Raw genomic sequence first — 16,745 nt, forward strand, 5'->3', positions numbered from 1 at the left:
GAGCACTTCAGAAATGGAGCCCCAGAACCTCGTGCGTGTTTTGCCGTGGATTCCTCCATGTGCTCCTGCCTGGCAAGGGACAGCCTTGCGCCACAACTACAGCATTGCTGCCTGCTGCTAAATGCTGAGTGTCACATTAGAGTTACGAGGCGCTGGTGGTGTGTGAGGTTACAGTGTGCTCTCCTGTGGAGCCAAGCAATGCGCCCTCCCCCTCTGCTGACTGGCCCTCATCGCCTTTGCTCCCCACCTCCATCCCTCAGCCCATACTGGGCATCCCATGCTGTGTCCAGTTCTGGGCTCCCCAGTTCAAGAAGGACAGGCAACTGCTGGAGAGGGTACACCAGAGGGCTCTTACGAGGAGAGGCTGAGGGACTTGGGTCTTCTTAACCTGGAGAAGACTGAGGGGTGAAACTGATCAATGTTTATAAATACTTACAGGGAGGGTGTCAAGAGGCTGGTCAGTTTCCAGTGGTGCCCAGGGGTGGGACAAGAGGAAATAGGCACAAACTTGAATATAAGAAGTTCCACCTAGGCATGAGAAGGTACTTCTTCACTTTGAGAGCACTGGAATAGGCTGCCCAGGGGGGTGGTGGAGTTTTCTTCTCTGGAGACATTCAAAACCCGCCTGGACACGTTCCTGTGCAGCCTGCTTTAAGTGGACCTGCTTTGGCAGGGGGGTTGGACTAGATGGTCTCTGGAGGTTCCTTCCAATGCCATGTGATTCTGTGATTCCAAATCTGGGGTGGGCTCCCCATGCCATGGAGGAAGAAGATGATGCTGATCTAAGGTGATGTCCCCTGTGATCACCAAAGAACAGAAATGGCGGAAAAGTTTGCAGGAACCTTGGTGTACTCATACTTGTCAATATACGTTTAGATAGTTTTGCTAAATCTTTGTAGGAGTTGGGGTGCTGGAAGGTTTTACAGAGACTCGTGTCTGCAACTGCTGCTCCCAGGACTGAGATTCTTGTCCGCATTTTGCAAAGTAAAAGTTGTAGCAAGTCTTTCCATGCTAGGAATGTAACTTCCAGTGTTAACAGGACAAAAAAAGTTAGTTGTTCTCAAATGAGGACATGGTAGAAAGGAAATTTTCTAAGAAATACATATTCCTACTTAAGTTGCTTTTAGAAAAGACAGTGTCTCATTGTGTCCTGAGTAAATACTACATAGCACATGTGGCTTACTAAGATGATGTGAGTCAAGTCCCTGTTATTTTGTTAGGTTTTTTTTTAACTCATCTTTATTGGCTTTGGGCAGTATTCTTTTTTTTTTTCCTAAATGAATCTGATTTTATATAATGTTACTGTTTAACAATGATGAAAACAAACAAAAAAGCTTAAGGATCTTAGATGTTTGGTCACTCTTTGGAAATCGATTTCATGCTGGTTTTTGTTTTCAGGAAAAATGGAGGCTTCTTCCAGCATTTCTAAAGGTTAGTGTTATGCGCTCATTTCATAGAAAGGAGACAAGAGTATTCATGCTAACTTCACGTCCCCCTCCTTTAGCTTTTGCTGTTTCCCAGAATACCTATCCTCACCCTCGGTATGGATTTTGCAATTATTTTCTTTTTAGTTCATGCAATTACAGATAAGCTTGTTACAGAGACTGGTTTCTTGATTAATTTGTAAAGTAATTTACAAATTAAAATAAACCTCCTTTTCGAGGTTCGTATTTTTGTGTGGCCGTTCGGAATGAACAATGTATATGGTGTAATGTTTTCAGATTATTTTACAGTTTTACTGGTACCCAAAGACCCCATTCATGGTCTTTATATAAGAATATGGTGTTACATTTGTAGTTGTGTTTGTCATAGTAAGTATAAAACCACAGATCTGGATTCTGCAAAGGTTGAATATATGTATATCTTCCCCCATGAATGTCAGAGCTTGATTGAATTCATTATTAGTGTCTTAATTTCAGTGCTACTCATATAATCTGGTATTAGTAGAAGGCACATTTCTATATAAAATGCCATTGGATTTAATAATAGGATTAACAAACAGTTGCAATTGAGGAAGGAGAAAGGCAGTAATGCAAATTGTATCATAAAGACAGCAGGTAAAGTCTGTGATGTGCATAGGTACCTTCAGGGAATTGCCACCACCTCTGCACCCATGATAAGTCTGCAGAAAGGTTCCCTACTCCAACAAGGGGCCTTTCCGCATAATTTTGTTAATTTCTTCCTTGCCAATTTCAATACCTGCGCTTCTGTTTTTGTTACACCCTTGAGCGTTTGATCCTGGTGGGAAAACAAAGTTCAAAAGTCAGTTGTGGTTTGTGTATGTTCTCACTTTGGTTCAGGGCCATGAAGGTGCTGCAGTGCCATTATGAATCCGTTTTTGTGTCTCTCCTAGCAACCATGTGAACTTCCATCAAGAGCTTGAGCTAGTGATATTGTCAGAATTCTTGAGACTCTGAAAAAGGGAGGTCTGCTGATTGTGAGGTGCAATTTACTGTGTGCTTTACGCCAAGTGTATCCATCCCACATTATTTCCAGCCAGTGAGCCCTTTACTCTAGAGCTGCTGATGGTGGTGGTCTGGCCTTTCTGTTAAATGCTGGCTTATTTATGCCAGCAGTGATACAGTTATACAAAGCTCATGTTGTGCATTACAGTTTCTATAGTTGAGTTTTCTTTCAATAAAGCTGTTGATACTGCCCCATAACAAAATGGAAAAAACCCACTAGCTCAGTTTCTAGACACTAAGAAGTCTATAATATTTTCTTACCTATATCATATGACATGCAATGTTTTTGTAAATTAGGGAAACTTTTATCTAAAGAATTTTGCTCTGGGGTCATTCTTCCTTTGTCTTGGCCCATGAAGGCTTCACTGAGCAGCTGGACTTGTCATTCTAAGCTTCCCATTTCTTTCTAATAATTTCAGAATGAACTGTTGCCTATCAGCAAACTATGTAAATGAACCTGTTTTCTCTTTGAAGTTTTAAGTCTTGTAACATGTTAGTTGTCAAACGATGTTTCAAAGCATAAAGCCCTCTGTGAGCACGTAAGCATGTGTCTCAATAGCAGCCAGCACTCTTTCCTTTCCGTGGCTGGATTATGTGCTGTAGTTAGGATAGTTACACCTTTTATTTCTGCAAATGCCAGTCTATTAACAAAATGATGCTTCTCTTAGTATACCTTCAAGCCAAAGTCTTTCTTTTTTCTCTAACCCCAGATCATTGTACTTAGCATAATCCCTCTGCTTTTGATTGGCCTAAATGCCTTAAACTTAAATCCTTGAAATGTACTGTATCAACTCATTACCTGGGGGAACAGGGGGCTGTTTGTTCTGTATGATATTAGCCCTTGGCATGTTCTCTGTCTCCCTGCCTGCAAATCAATGATTTCTTATGAGTGTCCTGCCCTCCTGTGGCTATTTCCTTGCTTACTGACTTCTCTTTCACACCCAGCTTCTGTTCTGTCTCCCCTGTCTCCTTGGCTCTCCCTCTCATTCTTCTTTATGCCACCTGCTCGTGTTAGGGTGCTGACAACTTATATCTCAAGCAGCACACGTGGTTAATTATACTGTAAATGGTTAAAATTATTGCAAAATAATGGCAAACATAAAATATTTTGACTTGCTCTTGTTTGTTTACTTTGTACAGTTACCAAATTCCTTTTCTGACTCAACAGTGAGAGCTCTGGTGTAAATCTGGAAACTTACAGTGCAGAACCACACTGATTGTCCAGGCAGTTCTCAGAAGTTTGTCAATTGAAAGAGTTTAGCACAGGTCCAAAAGCACTTATAACTGCTTAGATCTTAATTTCTGCCTTGTATGATTAATGTTATGGAAGCTAATTTTATTTGCTGTATGCATGTATTTTCCAGGTGAAAGGACTTGTGAAGCAGCACATAGACTCATTCAACTATTTCATCAATGTAGAGGTATGATTTCTTGTTGGGAAGAGAGTGGCTCTTAGTACTCCAAAAAGGCACATAATTCTATTTATTTTATTTTTTCTCCCTTTCAGATAAAGAAAATCATGAAGGCCAATGAAAAAGTTACAAGTGATGCTGACCCAATGTGGTACTTGAAGTAAGCATGAAATGATTTCCCTATCAGTAGTAGCACATGTCCTATCTCATGGGTTTATTATTGGCTATAAAATATTTATAGGCACCTGTGTAGGTGTAAATCAAGAGAGTATTTTCCATATCATCTCTTATTTGGAGCTATGAAAGATGGGAGGATTTAAAGAATAATAATGTGAAGCAGACTTAATAGCCAGCTGTTAACAATACCTTATGTCACCATTTTTCTGTAATTTAGTAATCTCAGGTGACAGATGGGAGTTTCTTTTTGTCTATTTGCAAAGGTAACTTGGGGTTTATTGCATGTGCTGTTTAAATTTTAACTAACTAGAACACAGCTCAGATACAATGAGTTACTTTGAGAAGAATCATTGCTCATTATTAATCAACCTATGTTCATCAAACTAACTTCGTCTTTCAGTAAATGTAGAATTCTATTTCCTTCAGGTTGCCTGAAAAATGTTTGGCTCATTGCTCATTTTGGAACTGTTTGTATTACAGGTACCTCAATATCTATGTGGGTACTCCAGATGTGGAAGAAAGCTTCAATGTGACACGACCTGTATCACCTCATGAGGTATTAACGTTTGCATCTCTCTTGGTTGTTTGATCCTGGGAATGTCTTGGATGGTAGCTGCACATGACTTCATTTTGAGTTCATGCGTGCTACTTTACGTGATACAATGCGTGCCACCATCACTGTAGAAAGAAGCCTCAGAATTTTAAGCATCTCATAATAAATGCTTTTAATATTATTTTTTCATTATATTTTTTTCTCACGTGCAAATAGGTGTCTTCAGTGTTCCATGGTAGCTGTATTTGGGTGGGTTTCTGTGAAAGCAGTGAAAAACACTTCTCTTGCTTAATCTTTCTTGTTGTGACAGAGCTGAAGTCCTTGCACTACAATGTGCTGTTCTTTGATGTTTTTATTAACTTCTTTTTAATTTTAGCCTTGCTACTGTCTGCACTGTCAGTCAATTCAGTCTCCCTTTCTCTCCCAGTTGTCTTTGGAAATGTATCTATGATTTTTTGCTCACAGTTTTTAAGTCTTGAGTCAGAGGGCAAATGTGAAAACTTTGAGGAGAAGCAGATGGAAGTTGATAAAATGATAAGAAACTGCAGAAGAACACTAGCCTTATGGGGAGTGTATTTAACTTCTTTGTACTGCTGTAAGCATGTAGGTTAACAAATGGATTGTGTACTTCGGGACTGAAGATGCATCTTGGAGAATGAATGCTTCTGTGGCTGAAATCATAGTCTGTTGGTTTTGGCAGGGTATAAGGTAGCTTCTGTACATATAAGAAAGCCATAAACTAAGGTTTGTACCTTTTAGGAATGCTTCCAGGCAGCTTAAGCCATTCAGTTCCCTTCAGAGATTGCTCAGGAACAAAGTATTCCTCTCCTGCTGCTGTGCTTTCAGTTTTATACCACTGCAGCAGAAATACTGACAACTTCTTTTTGGCCTCAGAACAGGAACTGAGCTTGGAAGTCGCACTCCTTTACCTGCGTAACAGCCTGTTGTCAACCTAATAAATCAATTCACATACCAGATACTATTTTCCTTGCTATATGCACTTGATACTTGAAGTTGGATTGTTTGGGGTTTTTTCATGTAGTGTATGTGGCGCACTTTAGACTCATCTCGTGCTTTGGAGAAATTCTGATTTTTATGGTTTTTTTCTTTTTGTTTTTTTAAAAAGCCATCTAGTTGCTGCCTTTTATGCATAAGTCATGTTTCTGTCTCCAACAACCTGACTCAAACCTCATTTAGTTCGATAGAAAGATTTTAAGTAAGGCAAATAACTCAGCCATCAACAGTTCAACGAGATGTAATCCAAGACAGATATATCAGGAGACTCCATCGAACATAGTTCAGGTACCAGGAAGAGCTTGGTCAAGCTTTGCTTTGCTTGCTTTCTTTGTGAGCACTGACAGGACACAGGGAAAACATGGGATGTTTTAAGAGAGACTTCAGTTTCTGAGCCAACATCTAACCATGTGACTCTTCTCCTTTTAGTGCCGCCTCAGAGACATGACTTACTCTGCCCCGATTACAGTGGACATCGAGTACACACGAGGTAGCCAGAGGATCATACGCAATGCATTACCCATTGGCAGGTAAAATACCAAAAGTCAAGCTTCTGGTATTAGTTTTAGTTTGCTGCTGTATTGGGAAGAGTCTTTACTGCAAAATAAACGCTGGCTAACCTTGCTTCCTTGTTAAAAGAATAAGTGAGCAGGCAAATCTTGATGAACAGCTGTACAGGATGTGATTATTAGGTTCTGTTATAAGAATTTGTCTTGCAAAATCTTCTGGAAATCTGTCTCCTTACAAATAAGAATGGGTATAAGGATGGATGTTGTCCATGTTTGTATTGTTTTAAAAGCAAATATGTGAAAGAATACTGTATCTGCAAGTCTTATTGTTGCAAAATGAAAATAATCGTGTTTCCTGGCTAGCCAAATTATTTCAGTCTTTCATACATCTGTGGAAGGTGGATGGTAAAACTAGTAAAGCAAGCATTACAACTTCCCTACGAGGTTAAGCTCTCTTTTTTATTGGTTTTATTTAGAGCCAAGGCTGAGCTTTGTGGAGAAATGTTGGTGATTTTTTACTAGTTCTGTTTTTCTAAAGGCTGTCAAATGACTCGAAGTTATTAGTATTGTGAGGGATATCTATTTTCTTAAAGAAAAATTAATATGCCTTACTGAGGAAAGCAAGCTCTTAACCATACCAAAAAGGCAAAATACCTGGCAGTTCTAGAATTTATTGAAAGCAAAATTGCATTTTAAAGGCAATAAAGGTGTCTTTTTTTTTGTAGACAAGATTTCTTAAAGACCAGCCCTGCTGGTTTTAAAGGTCAGTGCCTTACAGAGATTGTTTACTGTTGGACTGAGCATCTTACAGAAGGTGGAGTACTGGCAGGAACGACAACATAGATACTTAAGGAGCTATACTTCTTGTAGTGAAATTTGAAGCTTGGCTATAAAAGAACAACTTTAACTCTGTCAATAGAACACAATACACAGTGCATTTACAAAACCAAGCTTCTGTAGCTGTAGTAACAATGTATTGTTTCAAGTCATTTCTTAAGAAAATAAAAGTTATTAAAGACCATCTAAATTTGAATCCTTTGAATTATTTAATGGAGTGTGCTATAGGCAAAGAAAAAAGTTCAAGTAAATGTGCATTTTCACCAAAATATATAATCAATTTGTATACAAAAGACAGTACTTTAAAGGACAAGTTATAGCTAAAAGAAGTACAACAAAAACTACTTTACACATTTGTCTGCATCTCTCTTTAAAAAATAAAAAGGTGAAGAAGATTTGTAAAGCATCCATAATAATCTGGAAAAGACTAAATTGCTGCACAGCACTAGTATCTTGCATCTTACATTAAGGCCTGTTTGTTAAATTCTTCTTTCTCCTATGAGGTGAGGTCACAGCAAAAAAAGTAAATATTCTCCCTTAAAAAATAAATTATGTCATCCAACTGGTTTTAAGGGCACACATGCAAAGGGTATTTTTGCTGCTAAAAACTGTTAGTATCCAGTTATTATTTCTATGGGAAATAATTTTCCTCATCTTTCCCTGGTGTTTTACTAGTTTCCTCTTGCCTGGTGAGTGTATACAATGCTCTTGTTTGACGTGCAGTGTTTGACGCGCAGACTGGGACAGGAAAGCTGTATGTTCTTTCCTCTCTTATTTCTGTTGTTTGGCAGTCACTGATAACCTGTGTGTGTTAGAAACAACGTAAAAGAATCAACCCCAGGGCAATATTTTTGTGTCTTTAAAAAGGAAAATTTCCGTTGAATGCTTAATAGCATTCCAAATTAGTGTAGCCATTTCTGTGTCTTTATACGCAAAAATTCAATAACTTTTTTTTTATATTATACTCTTCCTATTCTTCCTAATAACTTCAGATATTAAAAAAATAGATCCTGTCTTCAAAAGGAGAATGACTTACTATAATGTGTTATGTGTGTGATACAAAATTATGATTGCTGTATGAAGCTTCTTATCTTGAGAAACCCCTTTCTCAGTGACACAGCTGAAGCAAGAAGGTTATCTGTATCAAGCACTGAGGTGACAAGATAGCTTCTTATCCTCTCCAAAAATACAGAGTTTTGCATTCATCACTTTTCTTTTAAGATACAAGAATCATAGATGCCTGTAGTAGCTGCATAAAAATTAAATAGGAAGTCTACAGTTCCTGCCAGTAGGTGTCCAGTTTCAGGTCTCTCTTTTCAAAGTACATGTTCAATGAAATAAGGTGGCATTGAAGGAAAAAACTGTTGTTCATAACTTGCATGTGTTCTAATTACCTTGCAGGTGTTTTCTGTAGTTTGTTCAGCATGGTTTTGTTCTGAATTTGGCTATTCATATTTTTGTCTCTGAGTCTAAAGTTAAAATGTAACTGGTTTTCTTGCAGAATGCCTATAATGCTGCGTAGCTCTAATTGCGTTCTTACTGGGAAAACTCCAGCAGAATTTGCCAAACTTAATGAATGTCCTTTAGATCCAGGTATGTTTGCACTCATGTTCTTTTTTTCCCATCTGTGCTTTTAATCTTAAGTCTTCTTCAGCAAAGAAGTGCCCCACTGGTATGTTTCCTGCCACTGTGAAGTGTTGAGGGAACTTCTCAAGTGTGTGCTTGTAACTAAAAGAAGCCGGCAGGCTTTTGAAAATAGTAAGAAGTGGTTGAGAGCATGGAATGTTTGTATTTGCAGACAGAGTTTTCAACCACAGAAACAATACACCAAAATTTTGAAAAAGCTGAGGTGTATATGGTATTATACAGTGCTGTGTCATATAGAGATGGAGTTTGTTCATGTAATCTAAGTATAATGGTGTCCTCCAGAGCAGGAACTAATAGAGGTGGAGTTTGTTCATGTAATGCAAGTATAATGGTGTCCTCCAGAGCAGGAACTCTCATTTGCTGCCTTTTGTAAAGCAAGAATAAAGTGTGACATGACAATATTTGAAATGTAGAGAGGAGATGAAGGGTTATAACAAGCAACTTACTTGTTTTTTATTTGCTGTCTTTGAAGCATGCATTGGGCATGTGCTGTGCTTGCTTGTGTGGCAAGGTAGAGTGACGTGACCTGCAGTGCTGGATGAGTATCTGCTGTCTTTGAAGCATGCAGGGTAAAGTGACGTGACCTGCAGTGCTGGATGAGTATTGATAGATAGCTACAATTTAAGACAGGAATCTAACATGGCTCATGTCTTATATTGTCTTAGATGCAACAAAGATGTTAAAACACATTTTTGAAAGTAATACAAAATAGATTTCTCACTGGAGTGCTGGAGAGAGCAAGTTGGTAATTACAAAAGACTTACTCTTTTTGTTTGATACTAAGCATCTGAAATGGCCAGTTCTTTCTTGATATCCTTATGATATACTCTTCTGGCAGGCAATATTTTTACCTAATTTGTAGAAGTAGCAATTCTATAACATATTTTTAATATGTATGTTTACTTTGGTGTTCTTTTTACAGCTTTACACTTTTTGGTCTGCCTGTTAGTTTTTTCTGTCCAAGTACTTCCCAAATTAAGTCTTAGATCTTGAATGCTATGTGTGAGCCTAGCAAATGTTCTGTTTAGTTTAGCAGAACAGTTTCGTAGTTATCATACGTTCCACACAGAGTTTGTTCTTTACTCTTTTATGGGAGAGCTTGCTGTCCTGTTTGTCTTTTGTATTTCTACTGTTTACTTTCTAATAATTCATATTCAAAGGCATATTGAAGGAAATGAGTAAGGTGCAAGGGTACTGACATGCAACATCTTTCTTTTCTATTGAATAGGTGGCTATTTCATTGTCAAAGGTGTAGAGAAAGTCATCCTGATCCAAGAGCAGTTATCAAAAAACAGAATCATTGTGGAAGCTGATAGAAAAGGCACAGTTGGTGCTTCTGTTACCAGGTATGCTAAATGCTGGAAATTACATAAAGCAGATAAAATTAAAGTTTAAAAAAATCATTGTTGTAGTTGTAGCTTTGTAGTTTTCTTCCTAGCACAGTTTAATGGGGAAAAAGCTGTAGACATTCAGTGCAACTCTCTTGCTACTGTCATTTTGTACACTAAAGCATCAGTCCCCAAATGGGTTAGTTCAGTATTCCCACAAAAATCAATGGGAGCTGCTCATGTGCTTCAGGATTCATCCCAGACGAGGAAAAGCAATTTCTAATTTTTAACATATAAAAGTGCATTCTCTAATTGATGGTGTTTTGTCTCAATTCTGCAGCAAGTAACACAAAGTTACCGCAGTGGAAATAGGATGTAACCTCTTGTCTGACTCTCTAAATCAAATCAGTGTAAAATCCTTTAAAGGCAATTAAGAAGGAAACAAATCGCAAATATTTTTGTACCACACAAATTATTGAAAATGGCAAGGTAGTCTAAATTTGGCCTTTCCTTCTTTTTTAAAGGTAATTAAGAAGGAAACAAATCCCAAATATTTTTGTACCAAGGTAGTCTAAATTTGGCCTTTCCTTCTTTACAGAGTTTTATTTAGATTTTGTTTGCCTTTTGGTTTTGTTTTTAAGCTGTGTGGTGGTATAATATGGTGCTTATCAGTGTTCAGCATGAGCACTGTTTTTTCTTCTCCAGCAGTCTCTCACACATCTCTCCTAGCTAATTTACTGTTCCACAGTAAAGCTAGATGAGGCTAAACATACAACAGAAAGTATTGTTATTTCCTTACTGTTGTTGCCACTGTACCTGTGCACAGTTTGACCTTGATGGTTACATCCACGCTGATTATAAAAGCATGCAAATGCAGGCTGCCTCTTCAACTGAATATGGACCTTTACCCTCACAGGTGATAATACCCTATTACCTTGGAGTTACAGGGTGATGTCTGGCTATTTTAATATAATTTTTAAAAGAGGAGAAAGTTAAATTAATTAAGCTGAAAGATTGCTCAAGCTTTGTGAATTTTATACTCAAGAAGATTCTAGGATTGTCAGTGCAAACTTTCTGTTGGACATAATATATTTTTTTTAACTTCAGTTCCACTCACGAGAAGAAGAGCAGAACAAATCTGATTGTGAAACAAGGAAGATTTTACCTGAGGCATAACACTCTGTCAGAAGATATTCCCATAGCTATCATATTTAAGGTAAGACAACTGTTGGTTTGGAGTAAAAAAAAACAGCTGTACTGTAACTGAAGAATGAAGATCAGCCGCAGCTCTCAGAAGTTAGTATGGACAGAAGGACTTGGCAGTGCTTAGAGATTGCAAACTTTTTTTCCTCCTGGGAAGTCCTCTTTTTTGTGTACAGGAAAAAAGAGGAAAAATGCTGCATTTTTCTGCAAGGAGAGTATTACAGTGCCAAGACAACTGCTGCTACCCCCATATTGCTTTGTAAGCTCCCTCTGCTCTGCTACCTGTGCTTCTGTTGCTACAGAGAGTCAGGAGGGTTTTGGTTTCTTTTGTTATGAGCTGTGTTGCAAACTTGTCTTAAAGGGTCTTCATTTCTGGTTTTGTTCCCCACTTCAACTGGTGGACTGCTGAGAAGCTCAACACCCTTCATTTCAGACCCAGGGGCATGACAGCCCTGAGCTCGTTATACATGACTTCTAGTCATAACTGTAAACAAAACTGATAGCTTTTGGAGTAGTCTTGCACTTCTTAGACCTAATCCTAGATCCTTTAAGATTACTAAAGTGACTTTTGTTTCTTGGTGGTTAACTTCCTTTCCCTGTGAATGAGCTCTGCCTCAGTCTTTCACTTCAAAATCCCTGTGTGATTCAGGAATGCTCACCAGTATCTTCAGTGCAGTGAATGCATGAACAGGCAACGTAGCTTTGAAGCAATCCCAGGTGGGACTGACAAAGGGCTGTGAGAGGCATCCACCCCTGATTCTGGGCAAGAACTGGGGGGTATTTGCCCTGGCAGCTGAGCTGGTGACAATGTCATGCCTTGGCCCTCGTTGCCTGTGAAACTGCAAGAACTTTCTTTCACTCTCTGCTTCTCTCTTTCATTTTAATTCACTCAAGGGTGCACACAACTGAAGGCATAGTGATGACTACTCCCTAGCTGCCCAACAGGACTGGAAGCAGGCTGGTAGCCCATCTGCTATGGTGTCGAACACATGGGCTACAGCTAGTTAAAGGTGGTGGACATGCACTCGTCCAGCTGCTGGAGAAGACTTCAGGGCATGGCCAGTCTTTAGGGTAGGACCTGTCCACCCAACAGCTGCTATCTCCTTCCTGTCCTGTTGGCTTCTCTTCTGCGTCTGGGTTTGTAGCCTGGTGCCCTGTGTGTGCAGAAGGAAGTTGGGCGGCAGTCTTGGAGACTGTTCACAGGGAAGGTGGCTTAGGGCACAAAAATGCCTCTGAGTAGATCTGGCAACTAATAAAAGTAAATCCTATAGCTCCCTTTTGCTCTTCGCTTTAATGGTGTACAGCGCAGGTGGTTTGGGGAGGAGATAAATTGCCAGGAGAGGGCAGCACTTGCTTACAGACTTGAATGGTTTACAGCGCCAGGTGGTTTGGGGAGGAGATGGATTGCCAGGAGAGGGCAGCACTTGCTTACAGCATCTGCCAGCGGTGCTGACGTGTTGGCAGCGGCACAACTACAGGCTTTTCTGTGTTATCTCAGCTCTCTGGCTGAGTGAGAGTTGTAAGAATTGGTTTTCTTGTAGGAAGTGCTTTGGATTTGGTTCTAGAACAAGTTCAAGAATTGGATTTAGACTTGAGAAACAAATATCTGTTATCTCTGATTAAGCTAATCTCTTCAGGTAGTTGGAGGAGATCATCAGTTTTTAGTGACCAGTGTTAAAGGAGGCTGAGAAATAATTTGTGGACAGAAATGCACGTAAAAGTGTCAAGATTAAGTTCACAACTTTTCTGTTGCAGGAAAGTGTTAACGTGGCTCTTGATCCATGTGCTCAAGTACCAAACAGTTGGATTCCACCTTCACTTACAGACTTTTATTACATTTTGTCACCCCCTGCTGGTACAGATAAATACCTGCTCACAGAAGAGTAACTGCTCAGAGTTATTAAGTCTGAGGAGGTGGTTGTTGGGGTTTTTTTTAAGCAGCATTGTACTATTTGATTACCTTCTGACAATGCTTGCTATAATTATCTTCGTGTCTATGTTTATCTTTTACATTCTAGATAATGTTGCATATTTTTTATTTTATTTATAGAATAAGGGATTACAGTTGTTAGAAGTTAACAGTAGTGTGTTTCAAAAATTTATATTGATTTAATCCAGTAGCAAATTAGCTGCACCCATTTTAACTATTCTGAGTGTTCCATTCTTGACTGGCACTTAGCTATACTCACGAGTGGTCATTTTTTGTGCCTTTCCTTTAATGACACGTGAACTTCAGGAGTCTTCTGTCCACTTTTGATGAGTGTCCAGCTGGAAACTAAAAATCCCAGGTAGTCTTTTCAGTGGATTCTTACGCAATCACCAGCCTCGGATCTTTCTTGGGCATTGCTGTAATGCAGTATTATTTAACTACTAGAAGCTATGTTACAAGTGCTATAGCCCTGAAACTGGAAAATCCCAAACTTAGAAACACCTTGGTAGCCTCAGCTCTTTCATGTGGTGTTATTATACATAGGAGATTTGTTGGGAAAGCAAGGAGAATAATTCCTTTCTGCTGTGACACAAGCCTGGGGGTCTTCCATGTTACTAGTAAGCATACTGCCTGTTGTGATTTAGAGATACACATCTGCAAGGGGGAAAGTTAAGCTGTACAGACAATCTAAGGTCTGAAGTTTTTGTTGCCTTTTCATCCTTAGCTTTTACTGTAGCAACTGCTTGTATAATTTCCAGCTAAAAAATAGACAGAGAAAGCAATGACAAAAATCTATTGCTCTGCATTTCCTCCCAGGCCAGCATCCAGGCTGCACTCAAGTTCCACAGAGCTCTGTGTTTTGAGTAAGAAAATGACAAGTAACTGGTAGGAGGCTGCTATCCAGTGCATGGGCCAGCTAAAGGAAACAGTTACATCAGGGACTGAGGATCGGTGGGAGAAGGTTGGGCAATTTTGGATTGTCTTTCTAGTCCCAGTAGCGTCAAATGTCCCAAATGTTTCTGAGGATGCTGCTGCTGTCACCTGCTGACAGAGCTGAGGCCTAAAATTCAAAAAGAGCTTCCTTTAACTAGAATCTAAGAGCACTTCCATGTTCCAGGCATGAGTCATGGACACAGCTGCATGTTAGGGCAAGAACTGATTTATACAGCGTTCCCCATCTTTTCTTTTCTTTCATGGTGACAAGAAAACCCAGGTGTGCGTTTCCTTCTGGGGAGGAGAGGGGTGGAAATAGCGTGGATCTAAAGGTCCCTTGATCTGGATAGGTGAGGGGACTGGACTGTTGTAGGGTCACCCTAAAGGGAGCGTCTGCCTTGCAGTTCATCCATATTCAAACTGCAAGCCTGAATGTCCTTGTTCTGCAGCTTAGCTTTTCTGCCATCCAGACGTGTTGGGATCTTTGGTGTATGTGGAGATTTAACAGCTAGTTGTGCCGAACACATGTAAGTTGTGGTATTGTGAAGATTAACACATTGACCACAGCTAACTGAAATTTGATAGGCTGCAAAAGGCATGTTCCTGGCACTGTCCTAGGACAGACTTGAAGTGTCTGCTCTTCAGATGAGGGGAGTTAGTCCTTTGTCGCAGTACTAGCTTAAACACTTTTCCCCTAACCTTTCTTCTTGAAAGTGACAGAGGCATTTGTGCAGTCCCTATGTACATAAATGCAATTTTTGGTTTGAAGTAGTGATATAAATTGGACAGTTTTGTCCCCAAAGTATGTATTTGTTGAGATTTTTAAAGGGCTGTTAACTGCCTTGTAATGGGAAACAGACACAACTAATTTGCTTTCTGCTTATCACGTAACACCGCTTCATTAGTTAATATGCACATGCAACCAGAATGGTATTTAGGATGTCCTAAGTTGACTTGCAACCCCAAGAGACCTTTGTTGTAGCTGTGTGTCAGTCGTGCACAGATCACAGGGTTGTGTGAACTGTGTGTAGTGCATTTTTTTTAATATGCCAGGCTGTGAGCTACGCAGGCTTTACCTGGGGATGCTCAGACAGTTTTAGGTAATGATAAGCATTAGAGGAGGTATGGAATATTTATGTAGTACTTATGGATGTTTCTGTCTTGGAAAAACATCGAGGTTATAGGTGAGGTGGTGCTGTTGCTTCTGCAGGGAGCTCCCTACACTGCAGGGAATTAGAGCTGTTTTAAGGTAAGGATGATTTTTCTTTTGGGTGTGTGATCTTGATTTGGTAGACTGGCGTGAGTCGTGGGAGGTGCTGTAAATTAAGGTTGCATGCTGTACCAAAACTGGATGGGATGTAAGAGAATTAGAACTAACCTAGGGGGACTTAAAAGTTGAATTTTACAGCCTAAATCGCTAGGTGAAGTATCTGTAGTTTGTGTGGGAGCTATAGGAGCTGCTCTGTGACCTGCGGCAAAAGATTTGAACAGCAGGTCAAGTTTCATTTTTACAAAACTGTGTTAGTCTTGGAGCTGTTTAGATGCCACTCTAGAGGAACAGCTGAATGGTGGTCTTACTGGATCTGCAGAATTACAGGTTCCCATGGCTGCAGTTTCATAGCTCATATCTTTTGAATTATGACAGCTCCAGACCAATTCTGTCTGTGATGTCAGCCTTGAACTTCCCTGACATCTTTTTAATCCAGTCATCTGCCTGTCTCCATTCTGTAATTTAGCCTGATGGACTGCAGAACTACATTCTAGGGAAGTGCCATGGAAACGCCTAGACATCATCATTAAGATGCGAGCTGGGGGAGGAAGAGCTGGGCTCACACTCTCTCATGCACACTCTCTCATGTGTATGTGTGTGTGCACACACAAGAGTGTACACACACACACGTTTTGGGCAGCAGGAACCTCCCTAGTTCTAGGAACTGGTTGACCCCAGTTGGACCACTTTCTCCCACTTGAACTCAGGATGATCTGAATATTCTGAATGTTTGCTTTGACTTGTCTGTCTCATATCCATTGACTGTTAGCTTTCCAACCATGGTGTTCAACAGCCTGCTACCGTCTCCTTCCTCATCCTTTCACTGCTACTGTTAAGTTGTCCCTAACTTTATCTGCTTCCCCCCTACTCCTCCATAAAATTATCCCTTTGTGACATTGCCTTCCAGTCAAAAATAAGCGAGACATCTTGTCTCCTGCTTTGCTTTTATGTTAGTTTCCTTTCCCTCATTTTTGTTCTGGGATGTGCCTCAAACATAGGACCTGTTCCTATTTTGCAGGTTCTTAGTGTTTCTGTAATACAAGCAACAAGCCAGGAATATTTTGTTACTGCCCCAACGATGTTAACAGATTAATTCTAGAGTACTTTTTTGCTTGTTTTTGTGGGGGTTTTTTTTGTGGTGGGTTGGTTTTGGGGGGATTTTTTTGGGTTTTTTTTGTGTGGAAGTGCAACATCAGGGCCAAATTTTCTCAAAAAGAAAGTGTTAAGATTACAAATCTACCTGATACTGATATGGGCCTGTTGCCCTGTTAGTGTTGCATGTAGGTGGTTTTGTATGTGCAGCTTTGCCCATGATTGTTGAGAGCACTCAGATCCCAGCCTTTCCTCATACAAATTCAGAATTCTCAATTCTCAAACTACAAAATTCTTTGTACAAACTTTAACTAGAAGATCTACACGGGTGTAATGATATGTCCTATTCTCATCTTGTTGTTGTTAGACTTTTGA

At 39.7% G+C, this 16,745-nt stretch overlaps 1 protein-coding gene across 1 annotated transcript in view; it reads left to right on the top strand.

The window, feature by feature from the left end:
• Positions 1 to 16,745, top strand: part of POLR3B (polymerase (RNA) III (DNA directed) polypeptide B) — a 78,365-nt gene that overhangs the window by 340 nt on the left and 61,280 nt on the right. The window contains exons 2-9 of the mRNA XM_014964275.1: positions 1,399 to 1,431; positions 3,830 to 3,886; positions 3,973 to 4,037; positions 4,535 to 4,610; positions 6,051 to 6,151; positions 8,469 to 8,560; positions 9,843 to 9,960; positions 11,050 to 11,158. Of these exons, the coding sequence (XP_014819761.1) occupies positions 1,399 to 1,431; positions 3,830 to 3,886; positions 3,973 to 4,037; positions 4,535 to 4,610; positions 6,051 to 6,151; positions 8,469 to 8,560; positions 9,843 to 9,960; positions 11,050 to 11,158 (651 nt within the window). The remainder of the gene's footprint in view (positions 1 to 1,398; positions 1,432 to 3,829; positions 3,887 to 3,972; positions 4,038 to 4,534; positions 4,611 to 6,050; positions 6,152 to 8,468; positions 8,561 to 9,842; positions 9,961 to 11,049; positions 11,159 to 16,745) is intronic.

Source organism: Calidris pugnax, unplaced genomic scaffold (assembly GCF_001431845.1).
Source record: "Calidris pugnax isolate Ruff unplaced genomic scaffold, ASM143184v1 scaffold44, whole genome shotgun sequence".
Classification (NCBI taxonomy): domain Eukaryota; kingdom Metazoa; phylum Chordata; class Aves; order Charadriiformes; family Scolopacidae; genus Calidris; species Calidris pugnax.